The sequence below is a fragment of the Halichoeres trimaculatus genome, unplaced genomic scaffold, assembly GCF_033239565.1.
Source record: "Halichoeres trimaculatus isolate MK-OKI-2021-1 unplaced genomic scaffold, fHalTri1.1 fHalTri1_scaffold_12, whole genome shotgun sequence".
NCBI lineage: Eukaryota > Metazoa > Chordata > Actinopteri > Labriformes > Labridae > Halichoeres > Halichoeres trimaculatus.
In genome coordinates this window covers 20,800,809-20,816,572 of record NW_027437190.1, presented here as the reverse complement: position 1 = coordinate 20,816,572, position 15,764 = coordinate 20,800,809, and the positions used below count along the sequence as shown (strand labels likewise).

The window sequence follows — 15,764 nt, the reverse complement described above, 5'->3', positions numbered from 1 at the left end:
TAGTCTGTGATACGGATTACTGAGGATGAAACAACTACATGGAGAATACATCTGATAAAATAAATAAATAAATACACAGTCATGCACTCTTATGCAACGTGACCTTGTCGTTACCTCTTAGCCTCAGTGACTGTGGTGAATGTCAAGGCAGAGATGACCACAACAACATGGAGCATCAAGGTAAAGTTACACTTCAGGACTATTTATAAGACACTTGATCTATTTTTAGAGGCTGGTTTTACCCTGAGTCACTGTTCAAGCTGACATAAATTAAAACTAAATTATTGATGGTGAAAAACCCACTCCACATTCCCCTGCTTCGCTGAGTGCACGTGCTTGTGTGAGTCTGGGTGCTTGTTTGTAGCTGTGTGCAAATGGTAGTGTGTGGTTTATTGCTGCCTGAGGCACCAACCTCAGGGCAGCTCTTAGCTTGATAAGACAAAATGAAAAACATGTGCATGAAAAGAAACAGAGAGGCTGAATGTGAGAGAAGCAAAACATTGACCAGCTGAGGGTAGAGAAAGAGAGAAAGAGCACATCAGGTGTGTTTGTTGTGGCAACCATGGTCAGCTGTTACCCTGACCCTGATGGGCAGATGGCCAACTGTGTGTCTGTGTGATTCCTTCTGCTAAAGGTCAGAATAAATCTTAAATAATATACTCTGAAGATTTTAAATCCTTGTCGTCACTATCTAAGAAATGTTTTGTCTGATTTTCTAGCTCTGAAAAGCTTGGTGTAAAGAGTATTTCGCAGGCTACTTTATTAAAATTAAGGATGATGATATTTGGAAGAACAAAAAAGTTTTTCGGTTTTAGCATGTAAATATGGCTATTTTTTAAACTAATAATGATCGTAAAGGAAATAAAAATCCATGGTTGTAATGTATCCATCACCATGAATGTGTGAGCTAAAGTGGAAATAGACCTTTTCGTGTTAATTGCATATTTTGCTGCAAATTTACTTAGAGGGCTGCTTTTCAAAATAAATTATGTTATTTTAAATACAACATCAGTGTCCTGTACTATGAAAAAATCAGCCAAGATACTCTTCTATATTCTACAAGGTCATGGGGGAAAACTACAGGATAAGATTGTTTAATCTTTCAAAGGATTACTGCCACAGTATATAGGGATGGGTACCGCATTAGGTACTTTTATAGGTACTGACTAAATTCTGTCAAAAGTACCAGGTACCTTTTCACGTAAAATCAAAAGGTACCATGTTTAAGTACCTAGATGCATCCTTGTGACTGTGAGGGAGTTTAAGTGCAGACAATTTTCCATGCTGGGCATGAACATAGCATTGCAAGGATATATATTGAAGAATAAATATGTTTAATAAAAAGAGTATTATTATTAAATAAATTGATAATTTTTACCTAATAAACACAAAAAAGTACCAAAAATTGGTACCGTTGAGTACCGGTACCAATGGTCAGGTGCTGGGCATCGGTACCATATTCTTTCAAATGTGAAAGGTACATTAAAAATCATACTGATGAACTTACAGAAGTATTTGAGGGTCTCCTCTATCTGTTCAGTGGTCAGGTCGAGGGCAGAGTCAGGTTCCACCAACGGCGTGCGCAGCCAATCATCTTGCTCATAGCCGAAGATGGTGTCGGCCCTCAGCTTGTAGACGGGCAGCTGCTCCTCCAAAAGGCTGATAATCTCGAGCTCCGGCAAGTCAGTACTGTTACACACATCTGCACAGAGAAAGAGGCACACAGTGTTTTTTCTTTTCTTTGAAAGGCTGTTTTCAGCAGTCATTAAACAAATGCATTATCTATTGGAAAAGAAATAAATTAAGTTCAGCACAGAGTTTTGTGATCAAGGGTGTTTTCTTTGACTTTTTGTGACAAAAAGAAGAGTTAAGGATCTGTCCTCATTTACCATTTTCACAGTCCTCTGGAAATGAAACATTATGCTGCTCTCTAGTGGGCAACTAAGGAACTAAACCACCACAACACTTAGTTGTACTTAAATATGGAGACTGACTGAAGGTCAGGGTCATCCATGTCAACTAGCTTTCTTTTTAGAACTTTTTTTTTACCTTTTTAGGATTTAGTTTTTGAAATTACAAACACCCTCAATAAATATTTTCATATGCTAATTTGTATTTCACTGAGTGAGGGCTATACACGTCACACTATATTACCTTTTCTTATATTGGTGTATGCAGTTAATTTAGATTTAATAAAATAAAGTTGTTTTTTAAAACTGCGATCAATTCACACAAGAGGTCATCCTGAACCAACAGTTAGATGGGTTGAAAAACTGCCTCTCCTTTTAAGTCAAGAGCAGCCTTCTTCTGAAAACCACAGCGTCAACCAGAGCTACATTTCTGTGCTGTGGTGGAAAACTAAATTATCTTACCTAAGCCTTCAGCTATGTGCCTCCCTGTTCACAAGATGGTTTAGAGTTCTATTTAAGGAGTCATCCACTAAGTGAAGTGTACTTTTTCTCTGCTAAAGAAATACTTCAGTGTCAACGTTTTATTTGTTTTTTCACAAAAGTAAAAAGCTCTTCGATGGACAGACTGTCATGGACAAAGAATGAGAATTAACATACATTCAAAATAAAGTCCTTTGTTTCTGTGCCCCCCCCTTTTCTGCCTCTGTCACTCTCCTCTACTGCCCGTCTGTCCCCCTGTCTGTCTGTCTCCCTAACAATGCTGTCTCTCACAGTTTGCTAATCCAGAACTGAATGACTGACTGTGCTGAAAAAGGGAAGCACACACTCAAACACAAACATGGCAGCTGGGGAAATCATTCAGCAAGGACAGCCAATGAGGTTTCAAGACCAAGTTCAGTGCTACATACTCTTCTTATCAGTGCCTTTACACATGTGACAACAATGACATAAACCTCAGATGTTCATCAAATGTGACACGTTTGTTTTTTGGGGAATTGTGAAAATATTTTTCCTAACTTTTCTAAGTGTCATACTTTCTTAGATCACTCTTACATGTTGACCCTGCAATGAGATGTTTGGAAGTTTCAGATGGTCTTAGAAATTCTCAATCACGGGCATCACCAAGCTTTTATGGATGTAACCACTAAGAATTTAAAAAATCTTCTTTGTGATTTGAAATATAACCAATGCACTTCAGTCCCTGAATAGAGTACAGATAGGATATGAGAGAGGATAAAAATAACACAAAGCTTTCTGTGCTGTGTGAGCTAACAAAAAGGTCAAAGTAGATGGAAACAAACTGTGTGAGTGTGTTAGCGTATCTGTGCAGTAATTGATTAAAACAGAGAACAGTACTTTATAGTTTTATTTTCCCCCTTTTTTGAAATTAGTGAATCTGAGTAGTATGAATAATTTACTTTTGTAGTTTTTGCAAAAAGAGTTACAAAAAGCTGCAAAAATGGTTAACCAGGATAACCAGAAGTAAACACTGTCTTTTGTGAGTATTACTGACCTTTGTTCTATACTGCCCTTTTGAGAGCATTTCATTTGACACAATGACGGCATCACATGACATCTCTTACAGATATCTAGAAATCAGCAACATACAGATGAATTCACATCCATCACTTTATGCTGAAACTCTTATAAGAACCATGGAAGTCTGATCTTGTAAAAAGCCATATGACCAGGAAAGGTTCAAGACTGAGTCCAGCATTCAGATGTAAATATAGACCGCTAACAAACTAAGGGAGAAAGTTCAAGTTCAAATGTAAGACTCGGCTGCTCTCACACTGTCTGACTGAGCAATAAACACCTTTACAAACAGAGCACTCACAGTTTGGACTGAAGATGGTTTTATTCCTGCTGAGACTCTGAATCTCCCTTTGGAGATTGATAAATTATAATCTATCCCATTCTATTCTAGTTACAAATCTAGAAACTCTTCAGTTTACTGGTCAAAATAAGCTACATAAGTTAAACAAGCCTTAAATCAAAGGAGAGGTGCCAGTGTCAAAACAAAACCTGCCCACTGCCTGTTGATCAACACAAGAACCAACACTAAACAAACAGCACCACACTGTGAGGTATCGCCAGACTGACATCCTAAATTAGGTCATCAAAAAGAAGAAGGGTATACAAGCTCATGGGATGGCACCACATGCCCCTGTAGTCTAACAGTAGAAACACGAGGAAAAGATTTTAAACATTTTGGGACAAGTGTAAAACCAAGTGCAATGATTATCATGTCCAAAATGGCTGCCCCCAGAGGGGAAATACAGAAGAGGAATGCAACTCTTGGCCATGCTGACCTTTTTTCCCCACAACACATTCAGGGTAAACTTTGAACCTTAAAACAAAGAGTTAGTTTAAAACGTTTGTCAGAGCTTTAACAACTCCAACAGTGTATGACTGCAAAAACACTACATTTGTTTGGACTAAAACCACAAGACAAAAACATGGAAGGACAGCTAAGTGATTCATAAACAGACAAAATGACAGCACAAGAAATTCAACCAAAAGGACAAACTATTGAGAGACACTCTCCAGATGTCAGCTAGACTTGTCATTAACTTAAACAAAGAGAAGCTACAGCCGGCAGAAAACCATGCTGTGCACGGTGTACTCACTCATGGTGCCTGAAGCCCGACAACCACAAACTCTCTTGCCCCCCAATCACATTTTCCGCTGGACCAGAAGAGAGCAAGGTCGAACAAAATAAGACAGAGGAGAGAGAGAAAGAGCACCGGGAGGGTGGGAGACAGGAAGAACATGGGAGAGAGAGGGTGCAAAAAGTTTCAGAGGACAGCGCTGACTGCAAGAGGCATACGGAGAGAGAAAGAGGAAGGAGGGAGGAGCGAGAGCAGAAGAGACCCGAGCCAAACTGGCTTGTCATGCCTGACATGCCAGTGACGATAGCCACATGGACCGCCCCTGCTCTGACTCCCCCTGCTCCTCTCTCTATTTGTCTTCCTCACAGCTGGATTCTCCCCGTGAGCCCTTCTAACGAAACACACTCTCCTTCTGTCTCTACCCATCCTGCTTCAGTATAAACACACTACAGGTCACGGCAGGCCTGAAGCTGTTTCTACTGTTTGTCTTTCTAGTTGCTCAAGAACATGTTGCTCTAAAATAAACTCTTAGAGAACGACAGGAGTGGCAAATCTGTAATGTCCTTGAGTATGCCAAAACTGAGCACAATTTACACTGGATGAATATAATATAACTGTGACTTACAACATGGACATTCAACATGGACGTATCCAAAATGCCTAAATTAGAAGCTAAATAAAGAAATGTGTATTTTGTAAGCTAGACAGGTTCCCCCACTCAGCAAACGTGCATTATATCTGGAGTTGTTGGTATTATTATACCACTCTCAGACTAATACATCCCAATAAAGGGGTATAAAATTTGCTTTTTGGAATTATATTTTTTGAGAGACATATGGTACTGGAAAAAGCTGCCAATGCCCGCAAGCTGTAATAGCTTTAACTATTAACTAGAAAAGCACCCAGAGAGCGCAGACCTCATTGTGATTGTCACACAACACTTTAGTCCTACTTCAATGTTATACTCCCTTTCAGCAGACTGTCTGCTACAATTTGGTGTTAGTTGCAGGTTTGCATGATAATTTGTTACCTGACAGTGTTGAAAATTGTGATGACCCAGTTCTTATTTCATATTCAAGATCTTAGTATTCATAATTTTGCCAGGATCTGGATCATACTTTCAAATCAGTCAGAAATTATGGTGACCTTGTCTTGTATTGTTTTGCAAAGCAATCACACCATTATTGTGGAGTTATACACACATATGGTGAAAACAGCCCAATCTCACAATGATAAAGAATCCTTAAAAAAAAAACCTGGATCCAGACGGTGATCCAGATCACCTCCAAAATTGAATCACTTCTTCCTTGTCTTATTTTGGACATTTCCTGAAAATGTTATCACAATCTGTTCATTACTTTTTGAGTTATGTTGTTCACAGACAAACAGACAAACTCCTCCTTGGTGGAGGTAACAAGGCTGACTTACTGCTCCACAATTTTGAAAAGAAATCACACTTTTTCCCTCACACAGAACTGATTCATGTGTGCTCAAAAATCCTTTTTACTTTTTTTTTTAATAAACAAGCCTTTAACATGTCGGACTGTGACACAAGAGGTGCTGGTGTGCTGCCAGCTTTGGTGGACATGCCAGCTTTTGTGGTTGTTAGCTAGCGCTACTTATGATCCGAACTTAACTTACTCCTCCAAAATGTCGAACAAACTCACTTTTGTCAACATTGCAGTGTTTCTTCTTCTGTTTCAGTTGTTTTACTTAAACTCTAGTCAGGAAAAAAAACTTAAATGTTCAACTCACAATGCAGTCTGATGTATGGGCCTTGACTTATCTTAGACTCACTGCTAGCAGCATACTGTTGTTTTCTAGCTTTATATGCATTACACGAGCTTGACTTATTGCTCTAAAACAGTTGCTGTAAGGGGTAGACAAAAAACAGCTGAGGCTGCTGTTTTAAGGAATAAGAGAGGTGGACTGTTAATGGAAGCAAAGACATTGGTGTAGCATTTTAAATTCCATATGAGAGGCACTTCAGGGGCTTGTGTTTGTGTTAGAACAATCCAGCAATTGGTAACTTTCATCTCTAAACAAAAGAGAAACAGCACTGGGCTAAAGGCTGTGATGGTCTGTGATTAATTATCCGTGGAAATTGTTAATTTTTTTAGATAAACTTTTGATTAAACAGATTTTGATGATTAAAAATTGTGTGTAATCGTGTGCTGTACACACACCTCTTTCCTAGCACACTAACACTGACATGAGCAAACAAAACTACAGTCCACTTAAACTTGAACCACACCGACAGCTTAAACCACGAGCAGTACAATCCAATATTTCATGCTGTTTTCATGAGGCTGCAGTCACAGCTCAGTCCAGAATTAGACTGGGCTGAGGTTGAAAGCTGCCGCTGGTCACAGAGGGTCAGCATAAGTCATACAGTAGAGTACGTCAGCTTGGTCAAATATCAGTGTCAGCCTGTGGGAGCTTAGTGTAAGAAGTGGTGGCAAGGTGCTCAAATGTCTCTACCTAAGTAGCTCTCCATGTGAAGTTTGCTCATTAGTCACATGATGACCAAGGTGTTACCTTTTATAAAAACAGTTATCATCACTCAGAAGCAAGGAATGCCACATCAGTACTTTCAAATTTGATGGAAACTGTTGACTAATACACTCATTTTACTGAAAGACAGTTGTCCTTCAGTGTTATGGAAATGACATTACATAACCTGCGACAAAGCTTTGTTCTTCCTTACTGTAGCATGGACTGCTGCACATTTTGCCAACCATTATGACATAAACTGGCAGAGATGACTGAAAGGACAGCTCAGTGACAACATCCAGCCTTCAGACACTATACATGTGATTCTAATGTTTTTTAGTTGCATATGATAAGAAAGCTTAAAAGAGACGTGGAATGTGGAGAAGGTAGAAGATGAGAGCACCAGATACTGTCAGGACAAAGAATTGATTCTAAAAGCATTAAGGTGCATGGTGTCGTTAGAATGCTCATTTAAATCCAGGTTGAAGACCCACCTTTTTACAGCTGCCTTTTATTAGAGCATTTTAACAAATCATTTTAATATCTTGTCTTTAATTCTGCACTGCAAATTTTATCTTAAAATCTGTTTTTAAAATCTGTTTTAAAATCTGTTTTAAAATCTATTTTAATCTTGTTTGTTTGTTTTTTGTCGTTTGATTTATTGTATCTTTTTAATTAATCTCATTTCTAATTGAATTTTAATTGTTTTCTATAACTTGTTTTGTCTGTAAAGCACTTTGAATTGCATTGCTGAAATGTGCTATAGAAATAAACTTGCCTTGCCTTGCCTTGCCTTGCCTTGCCTTGCCTAATGAATACACTTTAGCGGAATTTTCATTTTCAGGATAAAACTGGTGAGCTATCAGTTGGTCAATTGCTTCAGTATTCAGGAAGCTTTAAAATTAATTCATTTTTAAGTGTAACACTAGTCAATGACACAAAACTATTCTGGCTGACCTGACTATGAATTAGCTAAGCAAGGAAAACATATCTTTGCATCAGTAAAACAACTTTTGTTGCCAGTTTTAGAAACCCTTTTGTTTAGCAAGAAGCAATTTTATCCTCTGAAACATCGAGAATGAAGGTCTGAACACGTCAAGACATGATGTCTCAGAAATGTAAACATGCAACATCTCATAAATACAGAAGATACAAAAAATGAGGAGCAAACAAGCAACACTGTCTTAACCCACAGTTAACCTGGTATCATATGCCACAACCTTAGGTATGAGAGGTTTTTTTAGGTTGTGTTCTGCTGCTAAAAACTTTCAAAAGTGTCAAAATTGTTTCAGTGTTGTAAAAAAGATTCCTGCAGTGACCAAATGACTGCTGTTCAACCTGCTCTGTCATTGTGTAGCCAGCGTATAATTCAGACTCTTGGACAAAAACACATCAACCCTCACGTGTAATAGCACACATTCAAAAAAAACCTGCAAGTTAATAATCATTTATACAATAAAGTCCACAAAGACAGACTTCTGTCATCATAGTTTCAGTCTCTTGTACCTTGGCTCTGTCTCTGCAGGGTGTGTGTGATCATGCAAACAGTAAACAAGAATCAGGCTCTTCTCCAAACTTTACAGCACAACAGAAGTTTCCCATGATGTAATTGCCTCAGAGTGAGCAAGCTCACTCAGCAATTTAGATTCTACTCTGTGTCCACTTACATAACTTGTAACCGTCTGTCTGTTTGTTCCTGATCTCTCTCTCTCTCCTCACAGAGCATCCCATAATTTCACAGTTACTCAACTCTTTACATCACTGCTGGCCGGTAACCACGGTGAGTTCACCTCACGCCCAGGAACTGCTCCATGGCGCTGGGCAGCTCCATTCAGCTCTTTGTGTTCATTCATCGTCTGGACTCAGTGAAATTACACTCACACACGCAAAGTCTCTTTCACGTTGTGAGGAAGCAGAGAGTTAGGTAGCAGAGAGTTAGGTGGGACTGATGGTGAGACATGAGCAGGACGAACAGCAGGAAAGAAAGTTCAAGGAGAGATGCAAAGAGTCACTGAAAATGAAACATTAACTGCCCTTACTGGAAAACGTAAATAATCCAATCATACCAATAGATGGCAGCACTGTACTACTGTTCTGCATTCAGATACTTCCAGTGTTAGGGACATGTAACAACTCACACAATGTGAAACCAAAATACAGTTTGAAAATTAAAAATAACGGAGCAGTCAGTGCAATACAGTGTCACTCCCCCTCTGTGGTTAATTTAATGCTAAAATGTTGAAACTAAATGATAGTCAACACATGCAAATTAGTTTAACAAACTAGTTGTTGATGCTTATTGGTACAGTAGCTCACAGATTTCAAGCACGTCATTTGGCACAAGGGACTTAAGACTGGGGACAAGAAGATTTTCAGAGTTAGTGTTGTACATCTACAGATAGACCAATTAACTAGTCCAGATGATTTATGGCAGTTTTAAACAATCTTCATTGATGAATGTCTGCGCTCAGGAGGCCAATTAAAAATAACATCTGCAGCCACTGTGAGCAGCCTGATGGTGTGGCTACTGTGAGGCAATGTTGGTGCTTCCCCTTATGTCCGTTTTGATGTTCCATATTCTGCATTAAAGATGATATTTTCTGCATCCTAAATAACAGAATACTTCCTAAAACAGTTACTAACTGGTGTTTAATGCATATTTGATTTTATGATTGACATAATAATTTAATTAAATATCGCTTCTTACACAAATATCAGTGATGTTTTGAAATCTGAAGCATCTATCTGGGTTTTTTCCAAATTAATAAAATTTTCTTAAAAAACAGGTTACAGGAAATAAATAACTATGTGCATCAAGTTGTAAAATTAAAGGAAATTAAAGAATAAATATATTCCAACATGTGTTAAGTCGCAGTTGTTTTAAAATCAATATGAGTGACACAGCTAGTCACAAAAAGTCGTCACAAAAGCCTGAGCGGGCTGATTTTTTTTTTTTTTTTTTTATGTGAAAAAAGCAGTTCACAAGGATCATGAGTGTGCATTTGTGTGTGTAAATATATGAATATATATATATATATATATATATATATATATATATATATATATATATATATGAATGTATATATATATATATATATATATATATATATATATATATATATATATATATATATATATATATATATATATATATATATATATATATTTATATATATATCCAAAGTACATAAAAATAATGCAGCCGCTGTGTGAAATATGGTGGACTTGAGAAAAACTATGTTAAAAAGAATAATTTTACAAATTTTTGAACTAAAAATAGCTCTATAAACAACCCACTTTATCATAGCGTTAACATGGAAACATGTCACCTGGCTCTTGGCCAATGTAAACTGAGGTCAGCTCCAGCCTGTAGGACCCTCTGGAGGCTAATCTGCTTTGGAAATTCAATAATTGGATGAAGGAAAAGCAAAGCCAAGTTTTCTAAATTTTCCAAGAATTGAAGTTCATCAGAGGTAGCAGATTTCTTAATTTCAGGGTCAAATTGAAGGAGGCAGGTTTTCAAACTAATAAAGGGAACTGAGTTTATGGTTGAGGGTGGAGGAGTGTGTGACAGGAAAGTACAGTACAGGGTTTTTCCTGTTTGTGCATTAGAAACTGCTGCTGTACAGCACAAGACCAAAGAGCCAGTTCAGCCTTGTTTAAGACAAGTTTCTCAGCATCTTTGGATTTTGCCAGGGAGTACATTCAGCACCGTGCCTCCTCCTCTGGGCATTTCCTAACAGTTTCTCAGCTTCTTATTTATTTGTTCTCTGAGAAACTTCATAAGAAGATGACATGTTAGACTCGACTTAGTCTGCTCTGCTTTCTTAGTTCTGTCCAGTGTACTGCAGAAAAATAATTATGATTCAAAAAGAGTTGTTTATCAGTTTTTGTTTCTACACTGATGCCTGATTAGCACTGCAATGAAAATATGAATCAATACCCATTAATAATTTATGTGCTATCACTTCATTTGTTAAAAGCATCTGCCAGACACTTGGTCCAGACGGGCTCATTCAGACTGTGAGGAGAAAGAAGATGGGCTATAGCACAGCAAAAACCAAGGGGGACAACGCATTAGTGTCCCTCTGCTCCCTCAGAGAGGAGGATGAGTGCTGAGAGGAAAAGAAGAGGAGTGATGAGTGAAAGAGTTGACAGAGACAGTCCACTGGGAGCTCTTTTCACACGCTGGCTCAGTCACAGAGATGAGGTCCCCTAGAGCCCCAGGATGTGACATTAGAGGCGGGTCACAGAGAGGAGACAGTTTCTCACAGCTCCACAGGCCTTACTCTCTCTGTCAAACTCTCATACATCAACTCCCTTGGTTTTTAGTACTGGACATTTTCAACACAGTTAAACTAAACATGACAGAACAAAAAAGCATTTTTGATTGTTGGATTAAACAAATGTAATTTCCCTAATCTTTGTCAATCATTGCTTTTTAGAGTGTGTGGGAGATTACCAGTGATGGTTTCAGCATCTCTGTAGTTTGTTGTGAACCCCAGCAGACTTGCTTCGCTGTCATACTCCTCCTCTTCCTCCTCTTCACTGGCCAATAGGAACCCTGGGTGGGGGGTTGGGGTAGAAGGGCCGGTATAGGGAGGCAAAGCCTGGGGGTCCAGCTTGGCGCCGATTGGTTAACGATTTAAAACATGACCAGCCATGGACAAAATGCGGACTTGTCAAAACAAGAACTAGAGCATCACAGGGTGAGTTTCAGATGGCTGGAGCGCAGGACGGGTGGAAGCAGCAGGAGGAGGAGAACACACTTGAATGTAGAGAAGTTGTTTACCCCGTACCTGAATAAGACATATAGAAAAAAAAAAACTATGAGCTATATGAAAATATCTGTGGTAAAATTCAACAAATGCAATTTTTCATTACTTTCATAGTACTTTCATTCTCTCACATTCACTCAAACTAAGGTCAAATGTAGTATTTTTAGAAATGGCACTACACCAGTCATGGCTGAGTGGTTAGTTCAAACACTGAGCGCATGCTGGAGTGAAGGTAATTATAAACATGCCTGTTTACTCTTATCAGCTTACTATGATTAAATGCATCCCAAAAAGAAGCAGATATGCAATATGTGTAAGCAGTATTGGGGCTGTCATGTGCGCCATTTTACTGTGGATTGGTAGCACCTGCGACGATCCCACAACAGAAACAGCAGAAACACATCAATGTGTCTCCACATTAAAAATTATATTGCTGTAACTTCATAAGTAATCTAGACCTCCATTCACACAGACAGGATGAGTCTGGACGTGGCTCATACAACAAAAAAATGAGAAAGAAACAAAAACACTAAACTACACCAGAGTTGTGCTCAAATTTTATTTTAGGTGCTAAAAGTTCATTCAGCTCTTACAGGATAGTGTGTAACACTGTAAACAGCTTTCCTAATCTTTTAAAGTAAATAGTTGAGAGAACGGTCATAAAATTACAACACAATAAAGCAATCACATGGAGCTCTCTATCTCAGCTCTGGCTCAACCTTGAAGACTTGGACAAGAACTTATACTCCGACTAAGGTAAGGAACCTCGATGCAGATCCTTCTTTGGTGATTTGAACTCAAACTTAAACAAAACCACATGGGTACTCCACACATAACTCAGACTTTTTTAATTCCCTTTAAACACTGATTAAGTTCAAATTCCTGAGTTTTTTGGGCAAGAGACAGGGATTAAAAAAACCTTTTTGTCTTTTCTTCAACATCTGATTTGTGAGTTCAGCCTGCGCCACAGCCAAAACATCTGGAAGAAACTGTATGTACAACACAACACCACTGAGCAGGCTGCCAGGCCAACATTATATAGGGACTTAGCTAAGCTTCTATTAATAGTCATCTCTGTAAAACACACACACGCCCCTGAAACAAGGTCTGCTAATCTCACCCTGCACTGTCATTACAAACACAGCTGTGGTTTTGTTGCACCACACTCTATCTCCCCTATATATCTCATATATATTGTATTTTTATTCTATCTAATGTAATTTATCTCCTCTCTCCCCCCACCTCGCTTTTTCCACCTAAGCTCCTTTTTAGACATATTTAGTCATAACCCAGTGGCCAGTGAGGAGTAGAATTGAGGTCACACAGTTTCCATTATTTTGGAAATCTTAATACAATAACACTGTTGCTAATGACGACAAGTCCTACAGTCACGACAGGCATATGACAGGCTGCTATGGGTCAGCGTACCTGATCTCTTTTAACACTGTACAGCCAGAGCCCTGACTATTTGATGCTTTACAAAAATAAAAATATGCTAACCAGACAGAACTGCATTTTTAAACTGAAGTTTAACAGCCCCAGGATCAACAGTATCATGACCTAACATGTTTTGGTAACAACGATCAAACCCTGTACCGTCCTTCAGCAGGGCTCACAATGACAGGGCAGGGCTGACTTAAAGAGGGAGTGAAGGATTTCAAAGGGCTAATGAAACAGTGATAATGAACACAATGGAAACCACAGTTTCTCTCCTGGGTCAAGGCGTGTTTTCCCTTTCCGCCAGTTTATTTCTTGAAGAAGGGGCATTGCGCTTTTTTTAGGCTTACTGCCCCTCTGATGCCACTGCTGCAGCTTTACATAAAAAATCCTTCTCCCACACTGAATCAGAAACTTTAATTTCAGCCCCTGTATGAAACACTGTGTTTTATCTGCTGTCTCTCCTTACTCCAAACCCCATTTGCCCTGATTGGCCAGCCCCCTGGAGGCTTGTTGGGGTGCATCCACCCCTTTCAGAACTCCTTACCTTAAGTTGTGCTTAATACATTCTTTTCCCCCAATGTTACTCCTACTTTATCATTTTACTTGATTTGTTCTTATTGTAATGTTTTTCACTGCATATTTTGTTTGCTGGTGTAACTCTGAATTTCCCCATTTTGGGACAAACAAAGGTGTAACTTGTCTAATGTTGAATATATGGGTAAGCAGAATCACAACAGTAGTCATAAAAACACTAACTCTGGTTATAAGGTGATGTAATAATTCAGAAAAGCCATTTGCAAAAAGATAATGTTATGGAGCAACTTGATGCTAATTCTGCAATGTTAATGTTCCTCTTGTATAAATACTGGGACACTAAGCATGATCCAAATGTGGGAAAATGAAAATGAGGTATTATAACAAGACACAAAATATCTGCTCTTATTACACCTCAGGAGATCTATGGCTGTTAAAAAATATAGCCTTGTATCTTGAGGAAAACTTTGCAACAATGATTTGTGCCACAGAAGATTTCTCAACACATCTTCAATCAGTCATTATGGTCAGTTCTTTGAACTTTAACAGTATGAACATTACAACACTCCCCACAAATATTCATTCTAAGCTCATGACAAAGAGATGTCAGATTGCACCACCCAAACATATTTTAGCAACCATATTGAATGTTTGTTTCCAACCAAGCTCAGTTCAGTCATTTTGTGTTATAACTTAATTTCTTGACACCTCTTTGAAACCAAGTCCTCACTTTTAAAATGAAAAAAAAAATAAAAAATAAATAAAAAATAATAATAATAATTATAATAATAAGTCCACTATTGAAATAATTTCAAGTAAAGCTTAAGACAGGAGCTGATCCAGGACAGCAGAGTGATGGGCATGCTTTATTTTCAAACTCATGAGCTCTTCCTCTCTCCAGCTGATAGAAAGCACTCAAACATTAGTCTTTCTGCTGTTAAACTGATCGATGATCAATACATCAGTTAACCATTCATCCGACGTTTCCCTGAAACTGAATGTCAGGTTTGACCTTGCTCGAGGGGATTTCCACAACTCATCATTTAGAGCGATTTGACCCTGTTTGGAATGTGCTGGTTTTCTGCACTTGATTGTCTTTCTGTGAGAGTCCTGCTTATTGGACTAAACAAGGTCATGCTGACAGAGAGCCTACACTGGTCATCTGATAAGGAGAGTTTACCCACAGGCAGACAGAGAATGACTGGCCAAGAGATGGAGTTCTAACAAAGCAAACAAGCAAAATACATTTCCTCTGAAAGTTTTCTGAAACAGTTGGAACACTTAGAGAAATTTTGTCAGGAATCTCTATCCAACTTCAGGATGTACTAAGGAAAACTTGTGATCAGGGTAAGAGTGAACATACTCCTGCATAGAAACTTAGATATGTTGGCTGAAAACCTGGCAAAAGCAGCCTTTGTATCACCAAGGAGATGACATACAAAAAGACCTTCTGTCATAAGACTGACATTTATGTGCTCTGATGGTACTTCAGAGAGGAGGTTAAACATTGTGAGTCCCTCAAAAAAGCAGTGTCAACATTACACTGTGTACAGAAACAGCTTTATTACAAGAGCCATTAATAAAAGAACAAAGGTCCTACCCAATAAAAGACAACTGCTGCCTGGAAAAAAAATTAAGGTCCAAGAGGACAAAGTAAATTGCTAAAGTTAAGAAGGTTGTCTGTAGCCTATCCAGTAAAATACTGTGATCAGTGCTTTGATGATATTCATAACTTCATTACGCTACAAGTTAAAAACTTTTTCATACAGGTTTCTAACTAAAAAGAAAAACATCCATGCTTTGAAAATTCTTCAAGCAAAGAAAAGAAAATACAGTTAATGAGCCACCTCATTATTAACAACTCCGATCACAAAATCACATCTTAATTTGAATTTTATGAATTAGGTGGGCTTCTGACACCCAGAATACTCATAATCATTAAGGTCCTGACTTTTATGGGCTTGCTATTTCAAAGACCTCACATTGATAGTGTGTAC

The 15,764-nt window shown here is 38.3% G+C and overlaps 1 protein-coding gene across 2 annotated transcripts in view; it reads right to left on the bottom strand.

The window, feature by feature from the left end:
* Positions 1–11,643, bottom strand: part of trak1a (trafficking protein, kinesin binding 1a) — a 36,288-nt gene extending 24,645 nt beyond the window's left edge. The window contains exons 1-2 of one of the 2 annotated variants that reach the window (XM_074683151.1): positions 11,478–11,643; positions 1,508–1,702 (exon numbers count right to left, since the gene is read on the bottom strand). Coding sequence is in view for 1 of the 2 variants with exons in the window: in XM_074683149.1 (XP_074539250.1) it covers positions 1,508–1,702; positions 4,541–4,544 (199 nt within the window). In the remaining variant the exon portion in view is untranslated. Of the gene's footprint in view, positions 1–1,507; positions 1,703–4,540; positions 4,658–11,477 lie in introns of those variants that run through there. The other variant, XM_074683149.1, reaches the window with a different exon arrangement.
* Between the last annotated feature and the right edge of the window lie 4,121 nt (positions 11,644–15,764).